Genomic DNA, 23,164 nt, shown 5'->3' with positions numbered 1-23,164 from the left:
CTGTTACCTGGAATAACTGAGGTAAAGCTTTCACTGTGAGACAGAACCATATTCCCAGCTTGCATGGAAGTAAGTCATGCCACTGTGGTTTGTCCAGTACTCTGCAGTTAAATAAAATTGTAGGTTTTTCATTATTGCCACACAATTTCAAAGCCAGAACTTTCCCATTATCCTTTAAGATGATTAGCACTTGTCAACTCCCATAAAAATGTCTAACTACATAATAATAAAATACATTTTAAACATTTAATTCAAAATATGTAACAGCTAACTTCTAATCACTGCTGTATTTTGATCTCCTAAAAGGACTTTCCCTCAAGAAAATAAATTCATAAGCCACATAATCACTTCAGTTTAAATAAAAAAAAAAACCAAAACAAAAAACCACTCAAGCCTCAACCAAGTGTTCACAAGTGCTGACAACCAGATATGAAGACTGTAGCATAAACAAAACAATACATAAAAATTAATGTCATTTGCAGTTCACTAGGGCATTACTCACTGATGTCATCAGGAAAGACGACAGGCAGAATGGTCTCTGATCTCCATCCCTCATTGATCCAGTTCATGCCCCTGTTGTGTGAACTATTTAAACCCTTTATTTCTTTCTATGAATCAATAGAAGAAATAGTGGTATCTTTCGGAGTGTCCTGAAAGTCACTATTTCCCTATGTGTTCCTTGACAAACAATGTGTTAGAAGCCTTTACCAACACGCTCATTTTTAAGTTAATCAGATAAAAAGCATTTAATCATACAAGCATTAAAACCCTATAAAAACTCCTTGCTTGGTATAGTAATAAATTAAAGCTCAAATAAATTGAAATTTGTTAACTCTAATCAACGGCAAAAACCCTTAAAGACTGAAAAAGTTCTAAAATCTTCTAAATCAACTTGTAGAAATAATATGCTTTTATAAGACAGATGCCTTTAATTCAGTCCTAATCTTTCAATGATCACTGATCTACTGAATAAACACCACGTGTTTATTTACAAATCCAAACCTGAAAACACATCTACACTGGCACACTTTGTATCAGCAATGGCTGTTATTACAAATACAGTTATTTTTCTCATAGAGTATTTCAAAGATGAAAAAGAAAATGAGAGAACTAAATCAGTAGCTGACAGAATGTTTTAAAATGTGGAAAACAAGAAAGTTCTTTCCCACCTTTCATTTTTGTCTAGAGCAGCAAGTTTGGCTTCATCTGTACTCCTGCCGCCTGTTTTTTTCTTCTTCTCCCTCTTTTTTCTGCTAAGCAGTTCATCCTTGATGTAGAAAGAACTACGGTTACAGGTTATCATTAGCATGTAAACCACAAATGTTACTGGGACTCTTCTGTGAAGGGTAAACAGTAGAGTAGCATTTATGCAAATGTATCTGGGGTCCTACATGATTAAGTAAAATGATCTATCTTAACAATAACTGTTGCCATGGTATCCAGTCTTTAAACACACATGAAGTCCAGTTCTGTCACTCATGTGTATCTCCATAGCAATCAAAGTTTTCTAAGAGGAGAAAGCATTCAACGTGCCTCCTTTCTCATTCATCAACTTCAATAATGCAGTGGAAAATAAAAAAAAAGTAAATAGATGCTAATGCATGAATATTTTTCAAGTTATGCTTAGTTTTTTTCTTAGTCTACTAACTGCAATACACTTATATGACAAAAAATAAAATTATCAAAAAATAATGTGATTTATACTGCTTACCAATTCCCACCCTGTTAAGGGAAGCCCAATACAAAAAAGCATTTAGCTTAGAAAAAAGGTGAAGCAAGTATGACTTTCAAACAAATAAAACCTGATTATTTTTAAACCATAGATATGACTACAGTAGCATATGATTCTTCAACAACAAATGATAGAAGATTTTTTATTTCTTTTCTTCCTTCCAGCTAAAAACCTAGGACCAGCTTTGGAATTTATTACCAATTCTAGAAAAATTAAATAGTTTTTGATTACTATTTCTGAGATGCTGAATATCTCATTCTGTAATTATCATCATTTTAAATATAATCATTTTAAAATATGAAAAATCCAAATTCAAACCAGGGGAAGTGGTAGAGTTCTCTGTAATATGCAAACTTCTGCAGGAAATTCAGTACTAATAATTGAAGCAAGTTTGATTTATTACCAATACTTACCAGCTGTTTTTCCAGGTAGATTGACCAAACCACAGCATAATGACCCACTGTGAGTATAATGAACAAGAGTAATGCCAGCTCAGCATTGCTCATTTTTCTCACCCGCCTGTAGTAGAACACAGGCTGTCGCCAATCTGGTAGTCCATTGATCAGAATATCATCATACCTACAGTAGCAAATATAACAGGCTTTCATGGAGAGCTAAAAATGAAATAAGCCAAACCACACAATTATAAAACAAAAGATAATCCACAGAGTGCTTGAATAATACACACATGAAAGACCACTTAGTAATTTTTTTTTTTTAGAGAGAAATGCCTTGTTTTGTCAGCAGATAGGCTTGCTTGTGGAAATAGACTCCAGAACCAAACGCTGGGGCATTGGGGGGGAAAAAAAAATTAAATTGTTCCTGCAACACTCACCCCCCTCCCCCTCCAAGTTCATTCACTTTTAAAGTAAGAGACTTCCAGAAATGTCGATGTGTTCTAAGTGCTCAGTAATCAGTGGGCAGGTCTCCATGATCAAAGTAAATAACCCACTAACAACTAAAGAGGTAGCAAGAACATCTCCAACACTAGAAACCCTTTTCTCTTTTACAAATTTAAAGAACAAGTAAGTCCTGGGGGAAGGGGAGAGGTATCTCTGCTTTTTGTTTTTGTCCTTTAGTACCACAAAATCCATTAGGTAAAAACATGCCAGACTTATCATCTCTTCTTTTTAAGATAAGAGTTTAAGTTAGAGGCTTGAAATTGATGTCTGAAAACAAAGTTCACCAGTTTTTGATTTTCTATTTGAAACACTGTCTTCAAAATCAATCTATTTTAAAACTGTTTCATTACTAACAGTACTAATTGTACAGAAACTACTTTAAGACAATCCCTTTTCCTTCACACAAATATCTTGAAATACCTTAGTATGTCTGAGGCATTCTATTTAAGTATTTGATCAATTTAAAAATAAACCACAGACATGCAAACCAGATATTTTAAAATTAACTTTTCAGAGTAAAGTTTCAAACAAAAATCTCTACAGTAAACTCAAAAACCTGTACGTTCAAGATGCACAACCTGTTAATCTTAAATTGAACACAACTCATTACATATTCTAATCACACCATTTCCAGAATTAAATCGGCACTGAAAGGCCTAATTTGGTGCAACACATTGACCAAAATATTTTAATTAAAAATATTCTGAGTTAGTCGCAGGCCTAATTACAGGAATAGAAATAGGGCCTATATTGTCATGCAGGTCAGTAGAACTCAGTAGTAGGTTTTTCTCAAGTAAATTGACCAATCCAGGAATAATAGCGCAGCTGCTAAACTGCCAGTCTTGACATGTAAATCAATTTAAATGCAACAACTGCACTAGCTACTTTGATAGTTATTAAATTGATACCTTGGAGATGTACTAAAAAAAAAAAATTCCACAAGCAAATTCATTTTAAGCAGAAAAAGGAGCAGTGGTTTTCAATTAAAAAATATACCTTAATATAGTGCATATCTGAAAAGCTGACTTCTGATAAAACATTTGTTAAAGTTGACACCATTATTTCTGCATAAAAGATTTAACATGCCAGGATTCTGCTGTATTCTGAATGATACCAGAAGTAAAATTCATATTGCAAAATTCTATCTTCTATTACAGCTATGAGAATACTAAGGTTAACATCTATTATTGTAAAATTTGAACTAGTAACTTTTTTCCTTTCCCAGTAAGTCAGAACAAATTAATTACTGGTACTTTACTACAAACTCTGTTCAGAAAAAATCACTTAAGATGTTATTTTAAAATTAAAACTTCTACTTAACTTTTGTTTAAGAAATAAGTAGAGTTTTAGACTTTAAAAATAAGAAGGTATTTACAAGATTTTAGTGATAATAGAAGAGAGTATTTTAGAAACAGAGTGAGTTTTAAAATAAATTAGGTTGATAACAAGGTTTTACTTTTATGTGAGATGGATGTTCTTCCTTTGAAATCTTCAGAGAAATACATGTAGAATCTAAATTAATACTAATATACATTTATTAAGTAGTTGCCTTCTTATATACTAAGGGTTGTTAATTGATGTCCTGAAAAAGTGGCTACTGATTAAACAAACTCCATATATGCTGATGGTAACAATATAGAAATATGTAAACCAAGATTTCAAACTCACATTTGGCAACCGTGTTCTATTATAAATAATCCGTTAAGAAAAAATAAGTTAAGACAGCAGAGCCTCTTGCATTAAGTGCTTTAAACAGCACTCGGTATTTACTAGGCTGTGTCCGCTGTTCTGAACAACAGTCTCCAAGGATTAAGTCTCAGAATCAATGCTCTATTGATTTTACTATCAATGAGCATTATGGCTCACACGACTGGCCATTTTATGGGAAGATAGCTTCTATTATAACCCACTTTTTAGAATATATACTGTTAAAAGATAAATCACTGCTTTCAATAGTAATTAAGCTCTGTATTTAAAAAATAAAGATATCAATGATTTTTACGTTTTCAACTGGAAAATGATCCTACAGGAAACTCAGCAGCTTCCATAATTTTTAAATCTTGATTTTCAAATTTAGAATGTGATTTAATTAAAAGCAAGTTTCTCATTAAAGAATTCCTGTATAGACACTTATATTAACTATGAAAGACAGTTAATCCGTGCGCATCTAGCACTACATTTGAAATTTAATTACAAAGCATTCTTTCAGCAACCTATATTAATTGTAACTCTATGTAAGAAAAAAAACCAAGCTGAAAAGAAAAGATACACCTGCAGGGTTTTTTCCATGAACATATGCACACAGAATACAGCAAATTTTTCACATATGAGTATGCCTACCAGTCATCTCTGAAATGTAGCAGTCAACAAGCTGCAAAACCCCTCTCTTGTACAGTACAGAAACAGAAAGCCAAAAACATTCCCCATTTAAAACTATGTTGAATATTTATTTTAAAACTCAGCAGTCTATAAAGGACTTGGTAGTCCTGTACCAGAAGTAACAAATTGCAAGATTATTAACATTTCTTTTTTTCTGTAAAGTTTCATAAAATAGTTTTTAGAGTTCTCTGTGAATCAATTACATTGCAAGTAAAAAATCCATTAACTGTAGTAACTAATTACAGTATCATCAATCTTAATATAATTATAATTTACTTTTCCCTTTAAGAGAGCCACTGCATTTCATATTTCAAATAATTTCAGAGATCTGATATAGTTTATATACTATAACCTGGAATTAATAAAGACTATTCTGAACTATGGAAAGATTGCACTGGTGGTTTTTATTCTGGGGAGCCTATTTTCCTCAAGCTGTCAAAGACATCCAGCACAACATCAGCCAGAACAATTTATGCCTCAGAATACAGACATTTAATTATTAATGAGAACTAAGATAGACATCTTTCTTACTCTACACAAGTGTATTTTGATGCCTTTGCAAATGTTTCCTGTAATCAAGCCAACGTTGTTACAGAGGATAGGCCTGGTAGGTAAAAAAAGCTCCTTAAAAAGGTAACAAACAATGAAATTAAGATCTAAGATTTTTTTTTGTCTAATTACAATTAACAGAAGTGCATAAAACTATTTTTTCATAAACTAAGATAATCAAAGGCTAATAAAATTTATCACCATCAAATTGATTTACCAATAAATGCCCTAAAGGTGAAGTGTATTTCAAGAAACGTACCTATCTTGACATACCCTAAAGATAACATTTTCTGTAGAATTTCACACTGGAGTGTGTACACAAAACATATAATATTGCGTTCTGCTGCAATATTTTAATTGTTTAATTTAATGTTAAACAGTGCTACATTAAATGATGCTGCATGTATGTTTATTGTCAGAATATTTGAATGTTTTGATCATGTATCACTCAAAAGTGTGTAAGAGAGAAGTACTAACATGGTAATATTACTATATTATGTAATACTACTAATGATACCCATATACTTCACAAGCAACTATATAACTCTAAAAAAGCAAACCACATTTTAAAGCCCAGTACTATCATTGTCAGTAGAGGAACCATAATATTTTAAGAAAGGTTTTTGCCATCAGATGAAGTAAAAATTCACTGATAAATAAGAAAACACAAAGGTTTTACAAAATTAATTACATATAGCTGGCCAACAGATCTGCCTTTTTAAAACACTGTTTCTGTACTCACACAAACAAACACCACCTCTGACATTCACCAAGAATGACATTCACGGAGAAGGGGTTTTATTATTTCAAAATGAGTTCATCACTCTCTTGTACAGTGCAGGGCCTTATTCCTGCCTTTGCTGGCTCCACTCTCTGTACACCTGGAATGATGCAGGATTACATCACTTTTGAGACAAACAGTTAGAGGCAGCTGACTTCACTGACTGCACTGAAGCAGACGCCTGCAGCTCGCTCTTCTCTTAGCAGTGTAAACCCTTGCCCCAAACCATTTAGGTGTCCAATTGTGAAGGGATTCCCAGCTCAACTGCCAGTATAAGGCTTCAGCAGGGTTTCTGCCCACTGCAGGGGCATGACAGTAGGCTTTGAGCCTATTCCACTATATCCATCACCTCACACAATTCAAAGCCAAATACCAACATTTAAAGTAGAAAGATTCCACAAAGTAGTAACTCCCACCTTTTCCTTTGCTGTACAGTTGCAAGTAAGCCTCGACTTACCTTACAACAGAAGAACAGGGGGAGCAGCTCCTATCACACTTACTAAGGACTTGTATTAGAGACATGCTACAACAACACCTTACAGGAGACACAACAGGCCACCCTCTGTTTACTGAGATATTATCATTAGACTGTGTAATAAACCTGATCAATACAGGGCTTCTCAAAGCAATGAGACCATATAGCTCTGCTCTACAGGTTATTTCTAAACTGTGCATATTATTTCCAGAAAATTCTCTGAGAGTAAACACTGTTTAATCCACTACAGTTCTATTTATTCAACTATAAAATCAGTATCAACCATACATGTACATTGTGCAAGAAAAATGTGACATTGTCTATGTACAAAGTAAGTTAGTGACAATTAAGTCAATCTAAGATAGAACAATCTACTGCTGCTTTAACTTCTCATCTGTAATCACTGATGCGCTAATTAACAGTCTTTGATTAAGTTAGTCACATTTGAAATGTATGCAAAGCTTAAACCATAATTTTTGCAAGCTACTGCATCACAGGTTCATGCAAAAAGCTTCTATTTCAGCTGCAAGGAAATCCCTACAAGTTCCATGATAGAACTAAGTTCCAGAAAGGCAACACCCTGAAGTGTATGCAAACAATGCTGTAAACAAAAGTTGGGAAGATCTGGGGGATAACTCACTTTAAGTGGCCTGAAATCATTTAGCTAACATTTTTTTAAACTTTTGTTAAGTGTAACTTCACAATGAAATTCTCCTTAGTCGGATGAAATAAAAAACCCCACAAGTTTCCAAAAGTGCTTCTATGAAGCACATTTTCATGACACTTGAAGAGGGGATTATCAAAAAAGTAGATAATCTGTACTATAAACGCTGAACTCCTGCCAAGACATCTACAAAACCAAAATCCCTTCAAGAAATGTCTCATAAAACCCCGTTTAAAGACTTGTAAGCTGAAAGATGATCTACTAAAACACCAACTCAAAAGCAAAAGCCTTTCAGTGTCTCAGTTTTTCTGATAATCATTGGTTGAAATTCCTTTGTTTAAAAAAAGAAAAAAAGTTCAAAATAATCTTCCAGAAAGCAGGTTAGCCCCAGGTTTCCAGTTCTTTATGCTACCCCTTCAGGTACTGCTGGAACTGCTCCTGAAGCAGCAAGGACAACTAGCACTTATTAAAAATATATATTAAAAATATATACTCTGTATATCAAAGTTTGCACTATTAGAGATAATACATTTTAAAGAAAAAGAACCCCTACGAACTAAGCAACAGAAAACGATGTTGAAGACAACATACAGTGGAAATAATCCCTAAATATCATGTAACAAGCCTTTTACTGATACAGGGAGGTATGACTGACATTTGAATAAGTGGCCAATGTTTTTTTAGCAGTTTTTAAAATTGACAACTGAGCAAAAAAGCTTATATAATTGTTAAGTATTTTTAAAAATTGCTCGAAATAACAGCTAGCTTTCAAAGTTCTTTCAGTACTAGTTTTAAAGGAGAAAAAACAGTATGTCATGCAAAAATACCACCTTGCCCTTTAAGCCACATACAATCTTTAATTAAAGAATTACATAGGATATACTAACTTAGATTATGCAAAAACCTAAAGTGTTACAACTATGTCAAATAGGGCTTGAATATAGCACAGGTACGAATGCTTTATTTAAAAACCTGTGCAATTTAACTCACCTCTGCCTCCTTTCTTCATCCTTTAAAACCTCATAGATGGCCACCAACTAAAACAAACAAAAAACCAAAAAAGAAAACATAGAAAGATTTTACTTTATGATTGAATTTATAAATTTTGAACAGTAGTATAATGTTTACATTTGCCAACAAATAACCTTCGCTAGTTTTCACTTTCCCTACACCACCAAGTAGCAAACTCAGAGTGCAAATGAAACAGTAATATATTCACTTACAAAGTGTCATCAGACACAAACAAGCAACTCTTACACAAGACTTTCTTCCCATCCTCAGATCCATCAAACTGAGTCTTGTCTCACACCTTAAGAGTAGGTATCCCTTGTTTCATCCTGAAGATCTTACTAAAATTAAGTAGGCTGTATTTAGCCCAAAGTACATTTTTAAAGCTAGAGTTAATTACAAAGTCATGTTATTTCACTCTATAATATACAAAAATAACTAAAATTAATTCTTTTCATTAAATTATGCCTACCTAGGACTTGTGTTGAGAACTGATCAGCAATTTTCCCCACTGCTTTTGAAAGTACAAAACAATTTTTCCTCCTAAGAGTATAAGTATTATGTTCAAATTATTTCTAATATACAGGTAAATACTAAATACAAGTTATTCAACAAATTAATTCCAAAAAAGTGGACTTGGTTTTAGTATAGCTACATCAGCAAAAATGTAATTCAATGTTTAACTTACTAATTTCAAAGGTGTACCACTGTTCTTACTAAAAAAACATCCACATAAAAATTCCAGTTTCCCCTAAAACTTTTATTGCCACATATTGCACTTACTTGCCTAAACTGTGTTTCTGCATTTTCGTCTTTATTCTTGTCTGGGTGTAAAATTAGAGAAAGCTTTCGATATGCTTTCCGAATGTCTGCAGATGAAGCATCCTGAAAAAAAGGAAAGCAAAGCAAGCTGTGAGAAACCCATTCCCTGAACTTCTTTAAGATTTGAAGACAGCCAACCAAGTGTAGGAACTAAGGCAACATAATCTGAGACATCAAACAACCAAATCTGAAACCAGCCCAGCCTAAATGACTGAGCAGCCATTCAGTCCAAATCATCTTTCATCTTAATTCCTTTCATTACCATACATCCATTACAACGACATTTGCCAATACTTCCAAACACTTTCTTGCTTAAAACCTAACGTGGGCACCTTCTGCACCATTTCAAAGTTCAACTGAAAACTGAAAATTATTGCATCTGCATATCTTTAAGACAGACACAATTTCAGCAAATTATCATGCTCAATTTCCCAAACTCAGGACTTGATAGGAACTCTTCCCTTATTAATATTTACACGCAATTCACTCCTAATAGGACTTCCATTCAACTTCAGCTTCACCATGCCTGAAGAATTGTATTTTCTAAAGTAGCTTCAAATTGCAGTCTTGGAGCTATATAGTGTAGCACTGACATCAATCTATACCTTAACCATTATAAGAACTGCACACATTTTGGGAGAAAAAATAAAACTCAAAACACAAAACGATGTACCAACTAAGCTGCACAAATGCAAATTTCTGAATTAATGACTGCTATATTTAGTACATGCTGTAAAGATATCCAGAAATGAAGATATCAAGAGTTGTATTCTATGTCATATAGGTGTTATCCTCACCAGAAGATCCACAAAGTATAACATTTAAACAGAACTACTTGTATTTTATTGCTAAGATGTCCAAGGCAACATTTTAGAAATCAACTGTTTATCTCACCATTTTTATTTCTTGATTTTATATATATTGTTCCTAAGTATACTCTCTCTCTCAAAATTACAGTGAAAATAGGGATTAAAAACCCAGACCTGAATTAGCCTGGAACAGAGTGAAACAAGATAATAATTAATGCAATACTGTAATTAGTCTGTCAGGCCTTTTATTACAAATAATTATTTTAATTTTAAAATTTTCCGTTTTATAACATAAGGCTATTAAAATGCTGCATACAAGTTTGAGCCCAGAGTGAATAATAGAGAAAGACTGAATGAGGGGAAGGAGAAAAGCAGGCGAAAATGCAGAATTTGAGAAAATTCAGCATTGAAACTTTATTTTAAGGAAGTTGGTTATTTTCCCCTAATACAAGACCAAAATTTCCATAGTCTCTTATCTGCCAAAGGAAGATGTTTCTATTACTGAAAGATTTCTCCTGAAAAGACCACATACAAATTTTTAAATTTTTCCATTTTCAACAGCTACTTCTAAGGCATGTGCATGCCGAAGCAGAATTCCTCTGCTTAAACAGCAGCTTGCTTCCAGCTTGATTACTGCCAATGAGTTGTTTCATATTGCCATTGTTTTATAGGTTATTTTTAACTCTCAGCTAAGGGGAAGGAAAAGACAATGACTAAATATCTATTCTAAGCTCAAAGAAACATTAAATCATTGAGACGTAAACTTAATAGAATTATATGAAATACATGTGAAAATGAGACGTAAAAATATCTCTTTAAAATTAGGGATTGAGATCATGACAACCTTGACAAATGAGTAACTCCAGATTTATATTTTGGCTAAACTACCACTTATTCCTTCTCCACCATACATTTAGATTTGCTTGGTATTATTTTTGGAGCACTCATGGTTAATAGTTAAAAACATGATAAAAGCGTATTAAAGAGCTGTTCTAGAGTGTTCTTCCAACTACTTCAAACAACAAACAAGCAAAAAAAAGTTTGTGTTTTCAGTTGTATCTGAAGAATTGAAACTTTAGTTTTATTGGGGAGCAGCAGGATTATTTGTGTAAGAGATTAGGATGAAAGGCAGTTTATCTGTTCAATGCTTAAGCACAGCAAAAAATCCCTAGATCACTCTGAAATAATAAAGTTGCTTAAATATTTATGTTGTTTCACCTTGAGGAGTTGAAATAAAAATGTATACATTTATAAAACCAGATTGTTCATCTTAGTTACCAGAAATAATTGCAGAGATTGTTTTGTTTCCCCTCATCTACCAACCCAGTCAGCCACTTCATAAACAACACAGGCTTGTCTTCAAACAAAATATAATTATTTAAATACTACTATAGCCTCTAAAAGGTTGAAGAGGGTATTATAATATCAACAAATAATTAATTAATGGGATATTAATGTCAATTATTTCATTACAATTGGCACATATCAATTTCTAAAGCAGTAAGTCTGCCTGCTAACCCATTCTCCACAATACCACCAAACAAAACACAGGGAACATTGTATATTCCAAACATTTTGCCAATTAATGCTACCTAGGGGTAGTGTTAGGCATCTTCAGGCAACGTTCCAGATCCTCTAGGACTGCCCTGAACAAAAGCTGTTGGTTTTTGAGAAAAGACTCTCATCTCTAGAGAACTTTCTACCAGTATATGACTCTAAATAAACTATAAAGAATGATTATTTTCCAGCCAATAAAGAAATACCTCCCACACCGATGTCAGCTGTTCTAAGAGACCTGACTTCTGGCCACCTTCTTAACATTTCCATAAAAGTTAAGGCTTTTAAACACAGAGTTAAGAGTCAGTGTTTTCTGTAGACTAAGACATTACTTTACATACTACAGCAGGGCCTAGAGTAAGCCATGAACACACTAAGGCTTTGTTTGTTTTAAAGAAACAACATGTTGGATTGCTTTGTTTACAGTTTAGAAATCTTCATCTCAATTACATCTAAGGAGGGAAAAATAAAACCTGTATAGGCATCTCAGTTAACAGCAGAAGGAGCTGGTACTGTTAGACAGCAAGTCCATTCACTGATTTCTCCAGTACTGTTTCAGGTTGGCAGGTTTTGCCACCAATTATGGCAAATAAGCTTGTCACACTGTCACCCTCATGTGGATACAAACATCATGAGTATCACCCTATTTCCCGATAACTATCCTTCCAAAGCAATACTGTCCCATCATACTTCCAAGGTTGAACATCTCTTTGTATTGTGCAAGAATTAGTCCTCAGAAATACAAAACCGCATGTCTACACTTAGGTAGGCCACAGTCTGGCTTCTTATGCATGGAAATATGCAAATATTCATTTTTTAGTTCCTAACACTTCATCAAACAATCAGAGTCCATGTGTCTAGTTACATGACCTCTAGGCAGAAGCTAGAAGTTCAATCTTGTACATTTTTTTTATAATCTCTTATATTTCAAGTAAGTATTTTAGCATAGAAACAAAATTACCATTTGAAGGAATCAACAGAATGCCAAAAGTTAAGCACATTTTTTAAGGTTCTCTGTAGGACTCTCATATTTTTATCTAAAGAGCAATACATGTCAGAGTTAAAGAGTGGGATAGAAGAGGAAACATTCTTCTCCCTATTTATGACGTACTTTCGGCAGCTTGTTGAATTCTGACAATGAAAAACACATTACTAAATTTTATTTTACTCAGCATCATTTCTGTATTCTCCAGTATTACCAAGGAAAGTTCTCTCATACTACAAATATGTAAGTAGGAACACAGAAAGAAATTTTTCACAACAACAACAACAAAAAAAAAAAAAAGCACTTTTGCCTTCCATTCTTTTAAAATTAAATTCCTGCTCGAGATGCACAAAGTTTTAAATCTGGTCGCCTCCTCTGCCTCTAGAAATTCAGACTACCACAGAGTTCACGTCCACCTTTACAATAAATTGAACAACTGGTGTAGAACACAGTACAAGTATATTACTCCATTGCCTTCTATTCCTAATGTAACTATGATTACTAATGAAGCTAAAAAAAAACCCCTCATTGTGGTCCCAAGACAATTCTTGGTGAACACATAACATATCAGATATTGCCATAGGCAAACAGTGATTAGGTCAAGGGGAAAAAAATAATCAATGTCTACATAGTTTTCACTTACCAACATACACAATTCAAAACCTAAATTGTTCCCTTGAGTGCAATGCAGTTATACAACAAGACTTAGTTACTTACAATTTAGCAACTGCTTCTAACACAGTAAATGTGCTCAATTCATCTTGGGTTTTAAATATGCCTGCCAATATCTTCAAATAGGTGGCAGTATCTTTATTAGCAATGGGAAGGCACATGGTCCAGGAACCAACTATGCAGATAGAAATCACATTTCTATTCACTTGCAGTTTGTCCAATCACTAGTTAATGGGTGAAAGGCAAATGACATCAATATATCTATTTCACTGCAGTGCTGCTGAATGACTGTGTAGAATTTTCCACTGCCATGTTACTGAAGCTATATGGCAAAAAGTGACAATTGTATAAAGCACCAGATGACTGTATTTCAAGTCTGAACTTGTAAGTAACCTCAGTGCAGGCAAGACTTCATGAGGCCTTTTTTAGCCTTCCCAAACTATAAATCAAACTTATGAAACTCCTGCGTTTGGATTTTTTTTTTTTTAAATTCTAGAGCAATTCAAATATATAGGGTTTCTTTGATAAAAATATTTCAGTTAGCACTTCTCTGTAGAAGAGGGGGTATAAGTCACTACTTTCCTTCTGGTGAGCATCAGGCATACAAGCTGAAGCAGAATGGTACAGAAAAAGAAACAAAGTAAGCTTTGTAAATTCACAATCACTTGGTTTTTTACTGCGATTTGAAACTGCAGGATGTACAGCCTGTTCTACAAAATTCATAAACAAGCAGGTGCAGATAACTGGACAGAAGCTACAATCATCTATTAAATGTTGCATCAACACTGATACTTTCTACTTGTTTGTCTTCATGTGAAGTCCACAGAAAACTAATATCTAAGTGTCAGAGAACAAACAAGCGTGACTGTAGGTCAACCATTAAATATCCACTGTCCTCATTCCCTAAGCAGCATCAAAGAACTCAGGGTGATCGCCTCCTTAGTGTCTCATCATATGGAGACCGAACAGTGACGGCTGTGACTCCACAACCCCTCTCTAGGTAACTCTTAGGATGGAAACCATATAGCTGTGACCCTTCTTCCAGTTCTTTACCCCCTCTTTGGTTTAGCACAGGCTGACATAGACTCCCTCAATACCACTCCCAAATGTACTTCACACATACTGCAACCTGGTCATAATTTAAGCTCCTGTGACCAGATTAGTTCCAAGAAGTACACCTGAATTTGCCAAGTCTGCGTGTGGAAAAACATTTATGAGGGAAATAGAATCTTGTAGAAAATTCCAGAGGTGGGGAGGACCTGCTGGCAATCCTGAAGAATATAACTCTAGGAAAGGAAACAAGTGTCTCCCAGAAGACCAAGCATTATCTGTGAACTTTCATCGTTAATAGATACCAGCTGAGTTTTGGCTTAAATTTCTCGTTGCATAACCTTTGTTCAATTACCCTTTATTTTTACTGAACTTCTTTCTAAGACACTCATCTTTTCCAAGGATGTAAAATGAGTTAAACTCAAATTTGTTGGTTGTCTACAGATGAATGCTCCAAGCACACGCAGGCAAGAGGAGAGATCTGCTCTGCTGCAAACCCAGCCATGTGTCTCACAACATTCCATTGATTTAAACTGAATGACAGCACAGCAGGGAAATACATAGGAACTAAAAATAATGCTAAAAAGGTGTTTTAATGCTTTTTTATGCTGCTAAGTTTTAAAGCAATTCATGAAATGAAAATGAATACAAACCAGCACAATGTATTCCTGTAAGCTTCTGATAACTGGCACAATCCCTTCACTGGCATGTTTGTTTCCAGGGGAGTGTGTCAAATGAAAGAAGACTCTGTTTTCAGCCTAGCATGCCAAATGAACGACAATTCTGCTGCCTCATGCTTGAGAAACCAAAAAAAGTATTCTCCTCAGCATATGTGCACAATTATATAGGCTTAGGTTTTCTTGACCAATTTGAACAACAGCATTTATATGTAATTTTTTTTCTTCCTTTCAACTATTTTACCTTCTGCATTTTTTCAAAAACTGATTACTTGTGAAAAATTAGATTGTCCAAGAGAACTGTGCCATGTAGAACCATAAGTTTATATCTTAACATTAACTTTGTCTCTGAGATGCAGAGAACACTCAGCAACTCTCAACGTTTTTAGAATTACTCTTCAAATTCACAATGGATAGAAGCTACCAAATAACAACTGAGGATATTACTCAAGAACAATAATGACTAATTAGAAGTTTTGCCTAGTGCTGTATTTTATTTCCATTTAGTTTTCTATAAGGAAGGAATTAGTAGATATTCTTTACTTACTTCACATGCTTCTCCAGGAACACTATTGCATATTTATTTTTATTCTATTTGATATATTACATTTATTGTTTACATAATTACATGTGTTACAGATTTTTATAATATAGATAGTTGTATATATTTATATATGTGTGTGCATATACCTTATAGGCCAAAGAAAGTTGTTTCTCGTGATGTCTCTTAAAAACCTGTCTATTACATCTGAGATTTCCAGCCTAATTCCTAATCATGCAACATTTTCAGAGGAACTAATTTGCTACAAAGAAAGACTACTGCTTTTGCAGCCCAGGTTGGCAGGGAAAGTAAAATGTGGTGTCTCCTGCAGTGCGTTTCTTGCTCAATACCTTTGGTCTCAAGACAGCACAGCCCCTTGATTGACAAGAGGTGACACCATACTCAAGGACAGCTGCATGCAGTCCACATTCACCACTGTGGAGCACGAGTATAAGGCAGCAGAGGTTTTGGGGTGTTGCATCTGACAAGCTCCAGCCCTTCTCATGACATAATGCCAAAAATATGCTGCTATTTGATTGTTTATATAGTTTTCTTGCTACATTTCTGCTTCAGTATGTTTCCAACTTCTTTTCTTAGGGTAAGGAATTAAAAGAAAATTAGAAAATCAGCAAGGCTACATCCATACCAGACCTTTACATCTCCCTCCTTTTGCTCTTCCTGTTCTCATTACACCCTTCCACCAGAACTGACTTTAATGACCCATACACTCTGACAGACCTAGACATCTTTCTAAAAAACTGCTTCCCTGATCCCAGTTCAAGTGTAATTTTTTTGAGGGATATTTCTAACAACTACAGACTTAGGTCTTAACGAAAACTAAATACCTATGCTAAAAAGTAAAATATAAATTAATAATCCCCCTAAATTTGCTTGAGCTTCTAATTACTGTATTTCTGTGGCATCTAAACAGTTACTGTCACTTCTGTGACTACAACTTTAATTGCTAAGACTTTTCATATTTTTGAAAGGTGTTTATTACCTTCCTTCTGGTGGCCGAAAAATGAAGAAAGGGCATTTGAGAGACAGGATATAGGAGGTATGACTGAAAACATTATAAAGCCATACAAGAAGCCAACAGAGCACAACTACCTTCAACACAGAAGTTTTCAAAAACCTACCCATTATCCTATGCATCAACAATATTTACAAGGTGAATAATCCCCACAGGCATTAATTTCCAGAATAAACATTAATTATTTATTAGCAACTTCCTCAGCCCTATCAGCAGTGAAGGACACTGACTTATATGCCCATACACCGAGACACATCCATCACATATATTTTCATATATATACACACTAGTTTCAAAACAGGTGTGAACAACCTTACCTCCCCAGCAGTCCTTAATGTTTATACAATCCTTTAATTTGTATTTGTAATTGTTGCTCAACTTAATGAAATGTTTTGAGAACACAGTTACACAAGCTCAGAAAGAATACTGTGACCATTTTTGTATACTGACTTTAGTAATGCTTTTAAAGTACAACCTTTTTTTAAAACAAATGACAAAAGCATGGATATCATAAAGTTTCTCTTGCAAGTGCAAAACAAAATGGAAAGAAAATAAATCATACCTTGAATAGTTAAAGGCTCTAGAAGTCAAAAATGAAAAGATGTATCAAACAGGATTTTATGAACTCTGTCCCAAGTCCACACTCAGTACTTTAACTAACTAGAATTACAGAATCATGATTAATCAGGTAGTTAACACTAACCTGAAAAACCTACATGACGCAGTCAAAGAGAACCAGAATATTAAAAGATCTGGACAAAATGGAGAATTGCTGTAAAAAAAGATGACATTTCCTAAGTGAAAGACTAATGGTCTACATCTGGGCAGAATTCATCAACTACAAAAACATAGGATAGAAAAAAGCAGTTAGGCAGAAATGATCAGTAAATCACAAGCTGAGCATGAGTCAGAGGCATGATGCTGCCTTTCTGTGCAGCATAGCACTGTGACATGAGCAGTATGGCAACAAGCAGCCATGCCATGTCACGCATCAATTGTAAGACCTCAGCAGATTGCTGCATCCAGTTCAAAGAATATAATTAAAGACAGCCAGGAACACGTTCAGATGATAAACAAAAAAATCTTACTACTAAGAGGTCTAGAAGAATAGAACAGTGACTTGTTCAGAGAAACCAAAAGAACAAGAGTAACTTAAGCCTACAGAAAAGGCAGCTGACACAAGGAAATAACATTTTTAAATATGCAAAAGGTAGCTTTAAAGGAAAAGTTTAATTATTGCTGTGTCTGATCTACCTGCAGCTGAGCACTATCAGTCAGCTGGCAGCATAGGAAGATTCAAGTTAGGTACCAGGAAAACATCCCATAAGCATCACTAACATATCACTGGAACAGACTGCTGAAGTCTCCTTTACAAGCAAGTCTTGCATACATTTACCAGGCGGGACTTAGATTTAACCAGCTCTGTCACAGCAGGGTACAGTAGGTCACTAACAGCCTTATATTTTAGAATTTAAATATCCTTTTGATGATCAATTTAATAATTACTCTGAAAATATTCTAACTGGATTTACTGCATCTGTTTATGTAGTTTAAACAGTCCTAGCTGAAAGACAGTATTCTTGTCACACTGAAGATGACAGATGTTCATGCCGGAAGAGTCCATGAGATTTTCACAAAACCTAAAAGGGCTTCGAAAGGAGTGGCAAATAAAAAGGGGTGGAAAGCAGGAAACACTTCTTTGCTATGAAAACCCATGGGATCCCACTCCATGACTTGCACCACTAGGCTTATTTTTCCTATTACACAGCAGCTGCTCCGAACTAAGAAAGTCATCCTGCAGTAGATGATCACGAGTAAGGCATCCATATAATCTGAGTTTAGAATACCTCTCCATCCATTACCAGTTTTAACCTTGAAAGATGGTAATACAGAACAGATATGATAAGCAAGGTTCCTTGACAATGTCAGATGAGAATAAGGACTAAACTGAACAATAAAAACAAGCAGAAATTTCTACAAATACAAGTAAAACTTTTTTTAAAAACAATCAAACTGTTTCTTTAAAAATATTCTGTATTTGGTTTATTATAAATATATCCTTAAATCCTGCAACAAAACCACATAAATTACGATAGGGTAGAGCTGTTGTAGCAAACCACATCCATGCACAGTAGGCATAATTTCTTTATTTAAGACAGAAAGCAGGAGCACCTCCTTCCAAATCTTAAACATACATAATATGTTTACAATATATTTATATTTTTTTCATTTAATATATTTCATATTTGCATCTGCCCTTCTTTTCCTGTAACATTACTGAAGGGCTCATTTTGTAGAAGCAATGTTATTTTTCTTAGGTTAAGGACCTAAGAAATAGCTCTGCCCACTGAACTTGAGCTGTGAGATCCAGGTGCACCTGAGTCTAGTCTTTCATTTGCTTGTTTATCCTTCTAGAGCCTGAAAGAAGATATGAAGCATTTACTGAGATCAAGAAGTTTTTCATCTCACTGCTACAAAACCCACATTGTTCAGTTTGGATAAATTCTTAACACCTTTTTCCAGAAAATAACCATAGTTAAATGAAAAAATAAAAAATACCACCTCATGTGTGAGGTGGTTATATTTTCCATTAACAAAACCGTATTAGGGGAATGCCACGCTCCTCCTACCACAAGGCAAAATTGTTCCACTGCTTATTTTTGGCATATAAAACAGAAAATGTCTACAAATCCTGAGCTATGGGCTATTCATTTAAGAGTAGGACTTGACAATCCTTGAGGGTCCCTTCCAGTTCAGAATATTCTGTGATCTTAAAAAACCATCCAGTGTAAGCAGTTATGAGGTAAAATAATTTTTCTCTTTTTTTTTTAACTTCAAACCCAACTGATCCGAAGTGGCAAAACGCTGCGTATTTTGAAGATTATACAGGATACTAATACTTCTACCCTAAAATACATTTAAAATCCAGTATTTATTTATTCAAAATGTACTGCTATGAGTATTTTTCTCAAAAGCATTGCTTTAAATAGCTAGGTTTATAAAGAACTACCAGCAGCATTTGTCAAATTCTTTCCCTCTTTATTTAGAATACTTTCTACTGAACTAGTTAGGATTTAGCCCTACCCGTCATGTAGGAGAGTCGTATAATGATCCCTTTATACTCATTAACTACCATTTTAATGAGCTATTACTACCTCGGGACTCAGAAGACCTCAGGGAGGTTGTAACATGCCACTACCTATATAGTAATTCACTGCTGAGTTAGTACATAGCCTCCTTGAAAGAATATAGGAATGCCCTCCATCATTCTCTTTAGTTCAGATGCCAGCATCAGCAAAATTTCTGCATGTAAGACACATCCTATCCTAAAACTTAAAAAGCATCTCAGTTAAATTCCAGTAAGATTAACAGAATACTATTACTATAGCCCACCACACTGCTAAATGTTAGCATACTCTTAGCAAAATGAGCTGAAAGCATGAGCATTGTCTGATCACTTCGGCTCACAGTTTGATGGCATAAAATATTGCAAATCTGATCAAGGGCCAGGGCAGGAGGCAGGGGACACTATCATCCCAAAAGGCTATTGGCAAAATCTGCCAGAATCTGTATGAATCATAAATTAGGCAGCTGATGTCCAAAGGTACATGGATAAAGAAATCAAGTTTAGCATTAGAAACCATCAATTAAAATTACACAGAAAATTAATTTATAAGCAACTAAAGCCTAAATAATGTTAAAATTGAAAAATTGTGGACATATTTTAAAAGCCACATATATGCAACAACTTACGATAGAATGGACTTGAAGACAGCCTTTCCCATTCAGTAGCAATTTTGTATGGAAAACTGGTATTATGGTCTCTAAAAATGCTTATCTGACATTATTTCTAGTGAGAATGAGCCAAATAATCCTTAAGGAAGATAATTACCTCTCAAGATTTATGGGAGCTGTGGGCAGATACTGTTACACACAGTGGCATGCTGTTCCCTGAATTGTCCTCTGTGTTTTTCAAATCAAAATGTTTTAACTGAACCACACAGGCCCAAGCAAGGGGCAGAAAGATCACTCCCCTGCTTTTCATAAAGCCACTCCCTGCAAGCAGTTACTGCTCTTCTCTTCCAGTACCTTGGAGGCATCTTTTGCATTAGGGAAGGAGGGGGTAATTCATGCTGATCCATAAACTGCCTCCTCTGTTGGCCTGCAAGAGCTAAAAGAGCAGAAGACAGACCCTACCCAAACTGGGAGACCCTCCCAACAGGGCATTCTGCTACAGAAGCAGCATAGGGAGCAGCTGATAGGCACGGGATGTGGTGAGCTTCTACTCTCCCAGCAGTATCCACAGGAAGGCTGGAGCTGAGCCAGACACTCTGAAACACAGACAAGTCTAGAGGAGACAGAGCACAGATCTGCACAAGGAAGAGAAGCAGAGGAGAGTGAAGGAAACACTTCTGATCTACTTCAGGCGGTCTTCAGTTAGCTGAGTGCAACACCCAACAGCGTCACCACTACAAAAGGCAGTGGGTATCAACCACATGTATGTGCCTGCTTCTCTCCTTATACGCAGAAATAATTCAGCAAAAACAAGCCTTCTGTGCTGATAAGCTAGATAGCCCATCACCACCCTCAGAGCACCGAGAAAGGCACAGTCATAGCCCTTACCCAATACTCCCCCTGATGTCATGACTGAAACAGATTGGGAAATGCTCCCTGCTCCTGAGAGAAAAACAAGTAAAGAGGCAAATGTAAGGTCAGTTTTTCACCCACTGGAATTAAAAGGCAGCAGTTGTGTGGATTGTATTTGCCTCCCATCATGCGTCGCCCACCCAGAGAGACCTATCCTCAAGTCATAAAAGCAGAGTTGAAACTGAACTACTAACAAAATCTCTTGCTTCCTCCATCTCCATTTCTCCACCATCACAAGCAGAAGTAACAGATAAGAGGAATTTTCTTCTGACACCTGTATTTTAAGGATGCCCCCTCAGTCTGGACGGATTACAGAGCAGAAAAGAGAGCAATAGCCAACTGCAGGAACTACAAAGTTGGGTGAGCAGAGACAGGAGCAAGACAAGCACTGCAAAAGGCAAAAAAAAAGCCCAAAATAAAGAGAATTGTGATTCTTTCTATGCCTGTGGAAAAGAAGAATCAGCAGTTGAGTGAGTGGCAATAAAAACTTGGCACAGGTTATATTCCATTAACTGTGCTACCAGAAATCTGTTTCAGCCAACTGACTGCAGAAGATAGTGGCTACTACCAATTCATTACTTGCCTCTCAACATGGGATTACAGGATTATCAGTATCAAAGATAACAGTGCAAATTGGGAGATAAAACTGTGGTCCTGCTGCCTCAAGTAGAAACACTGGCAAATGTAGAATATTTCAAATGTATAAGATTTAAATGAAGCAAGGATAAATCCTAATTTGGGTTCTCATCCAAGTTTTCAAGTCATGAAGTCAAGACTAAAAAAAAATCAACACACAAGCAAAAACATAATTAGAAGGTAGCTTTTCACAGAGGTGGAGAGGAAAGGACTGAGACTGCAAGTCCACAAACTACTACATGGAAATAAGCATTCCGTTACTGACAACCCTGCAAGTAGCAATAATACACCAAAATTGCATTTCCCTCTGTGTCATAATCCCAGCCATGGAATCTAATCCACGGAGAGTTTTTTGCTATTAGATGCAGTATCATCTTCTCATAACGGGACTTTTTTGGAAGGAAGAAAACCTAAACACAAAACAGTGGTGGAACACAGAAATACTGCAAAACTAGTTCTGAAAAAATCAGTCACAGTAAGTACCACTGGACAACATAACGGAAATATTTACTTCAGGGTGAAGAAACTAGGAAGCAGGAAGAAAGGACTAAAATTAATGTTTCCTTGTCTAGCTCCCCTCTTTCAATTAGTACCACACAAACCCTGAGCCAGCTTTAAGCAGATGCCAGCAGTGGAAGCTGTATACCCTGTGGCAATGTCAACAAAGAACAAACAGACCTAAAGGATAAAAATATTTGCCCGAGTTCTATTTTTCTTCTTTGAATTAAGAGAAAGGGTGCAACTTTTTAAGTAGCAAGAGAAGGTATGGTTAAAAAATGAGATTGCCAAAAGAAGAGAGTTCAATTTGAATTTAATTCCATCTAAAACGTAAACGTACAGTTTAAAACTTAGGAGATGACAGAAAGATGATAAAGATAATACATGCTACAAATAATAATGAATTTCTGAACAGGTAAAGGGGATTTAGGAAGAACTCAGTGATTCCCTGAAAAGGAACTACAGTCTGTCATTACTCCTGACACTCTGTCTTTATGCAACACACAGAAGATGACTGCTTACCCAGTGAGCAGCTATTCAGGATTTTTCTCCACGCATTTATTCATGTGTGGCCTCATCTGCTCGTAGCTGCATGCTGTTCAAACGTGTTTGGAAGCTGTGGTTATTTGTTTTGAAGCCCATCTCGATGGCATCAGAGTTCATCAATATTGTTCACCATTGTAGTATCTTAAGAGACAAGCAGACGTTACTTGCCTTTTTTAATATATCATAAAATGAGGCACAGAT

The 23,164-nt window shown here is 35.3% G+C and overlaps 1 protein-coding gene across 1 annotated transcript in view; it reads right to left on the bottom strand.

Annotated features, from left to right (window-relative positions):
• Nucleotides 1–23,164, bottom strand: part of DNAJC1 (DnaJ heat shock protein family (Hsp40) member C1) — a 108,952-nt gene that overhangs the window by 62,150 nt on the left and 23,638 nt on the right. Inside the window, exons 2-6 of the mRNA XM_032101513.1 lie at nucleotides 9,274–9,375; nucleotides 8,473–8,519; nucleotides 2,146–2,311; nucleotides 1,170–1,267; nucleotides 8–101 (exon numbers count right to left, since the gene is read on the bottom strand). Coding sequence (XP_031957404.1) covers nucleotides 8–101; nucleotides 1,170–1,267; nucleotides 2,146–2,311; nucleotides 8,473–8,519; nucleotides 9,274–9,375 — 507 coding nt within the window. The remainder of the gene's footprint in view (nucleotides 1–7; nucleotides 102–1,169; nucleotides 1,268–2,145; nucleotides 2,312–8,472; nucleotides 8,520–9,273; nucleotides 9,376–23,164) is intronic.

The sequence above is a fragment of the Corvus moneduloides genome, chromosome 1, assembly GCF_009650955.1.
Source record: "Corvus moneduloides isolate bCorMon1 chromosome 1, bCorMon1.pri, whole genome shotgun sequence".
Lineage (NCBI taxonomy): Eukaryota > Metazoa > Chordata > Aves > Passeriformes > Corvidae > Corvus > Corvus moneduloides.
Note: the sequence above shows the minus strand (reverse complement) of the source record. Positions and strands in the feature narration are given on the sequence as shown.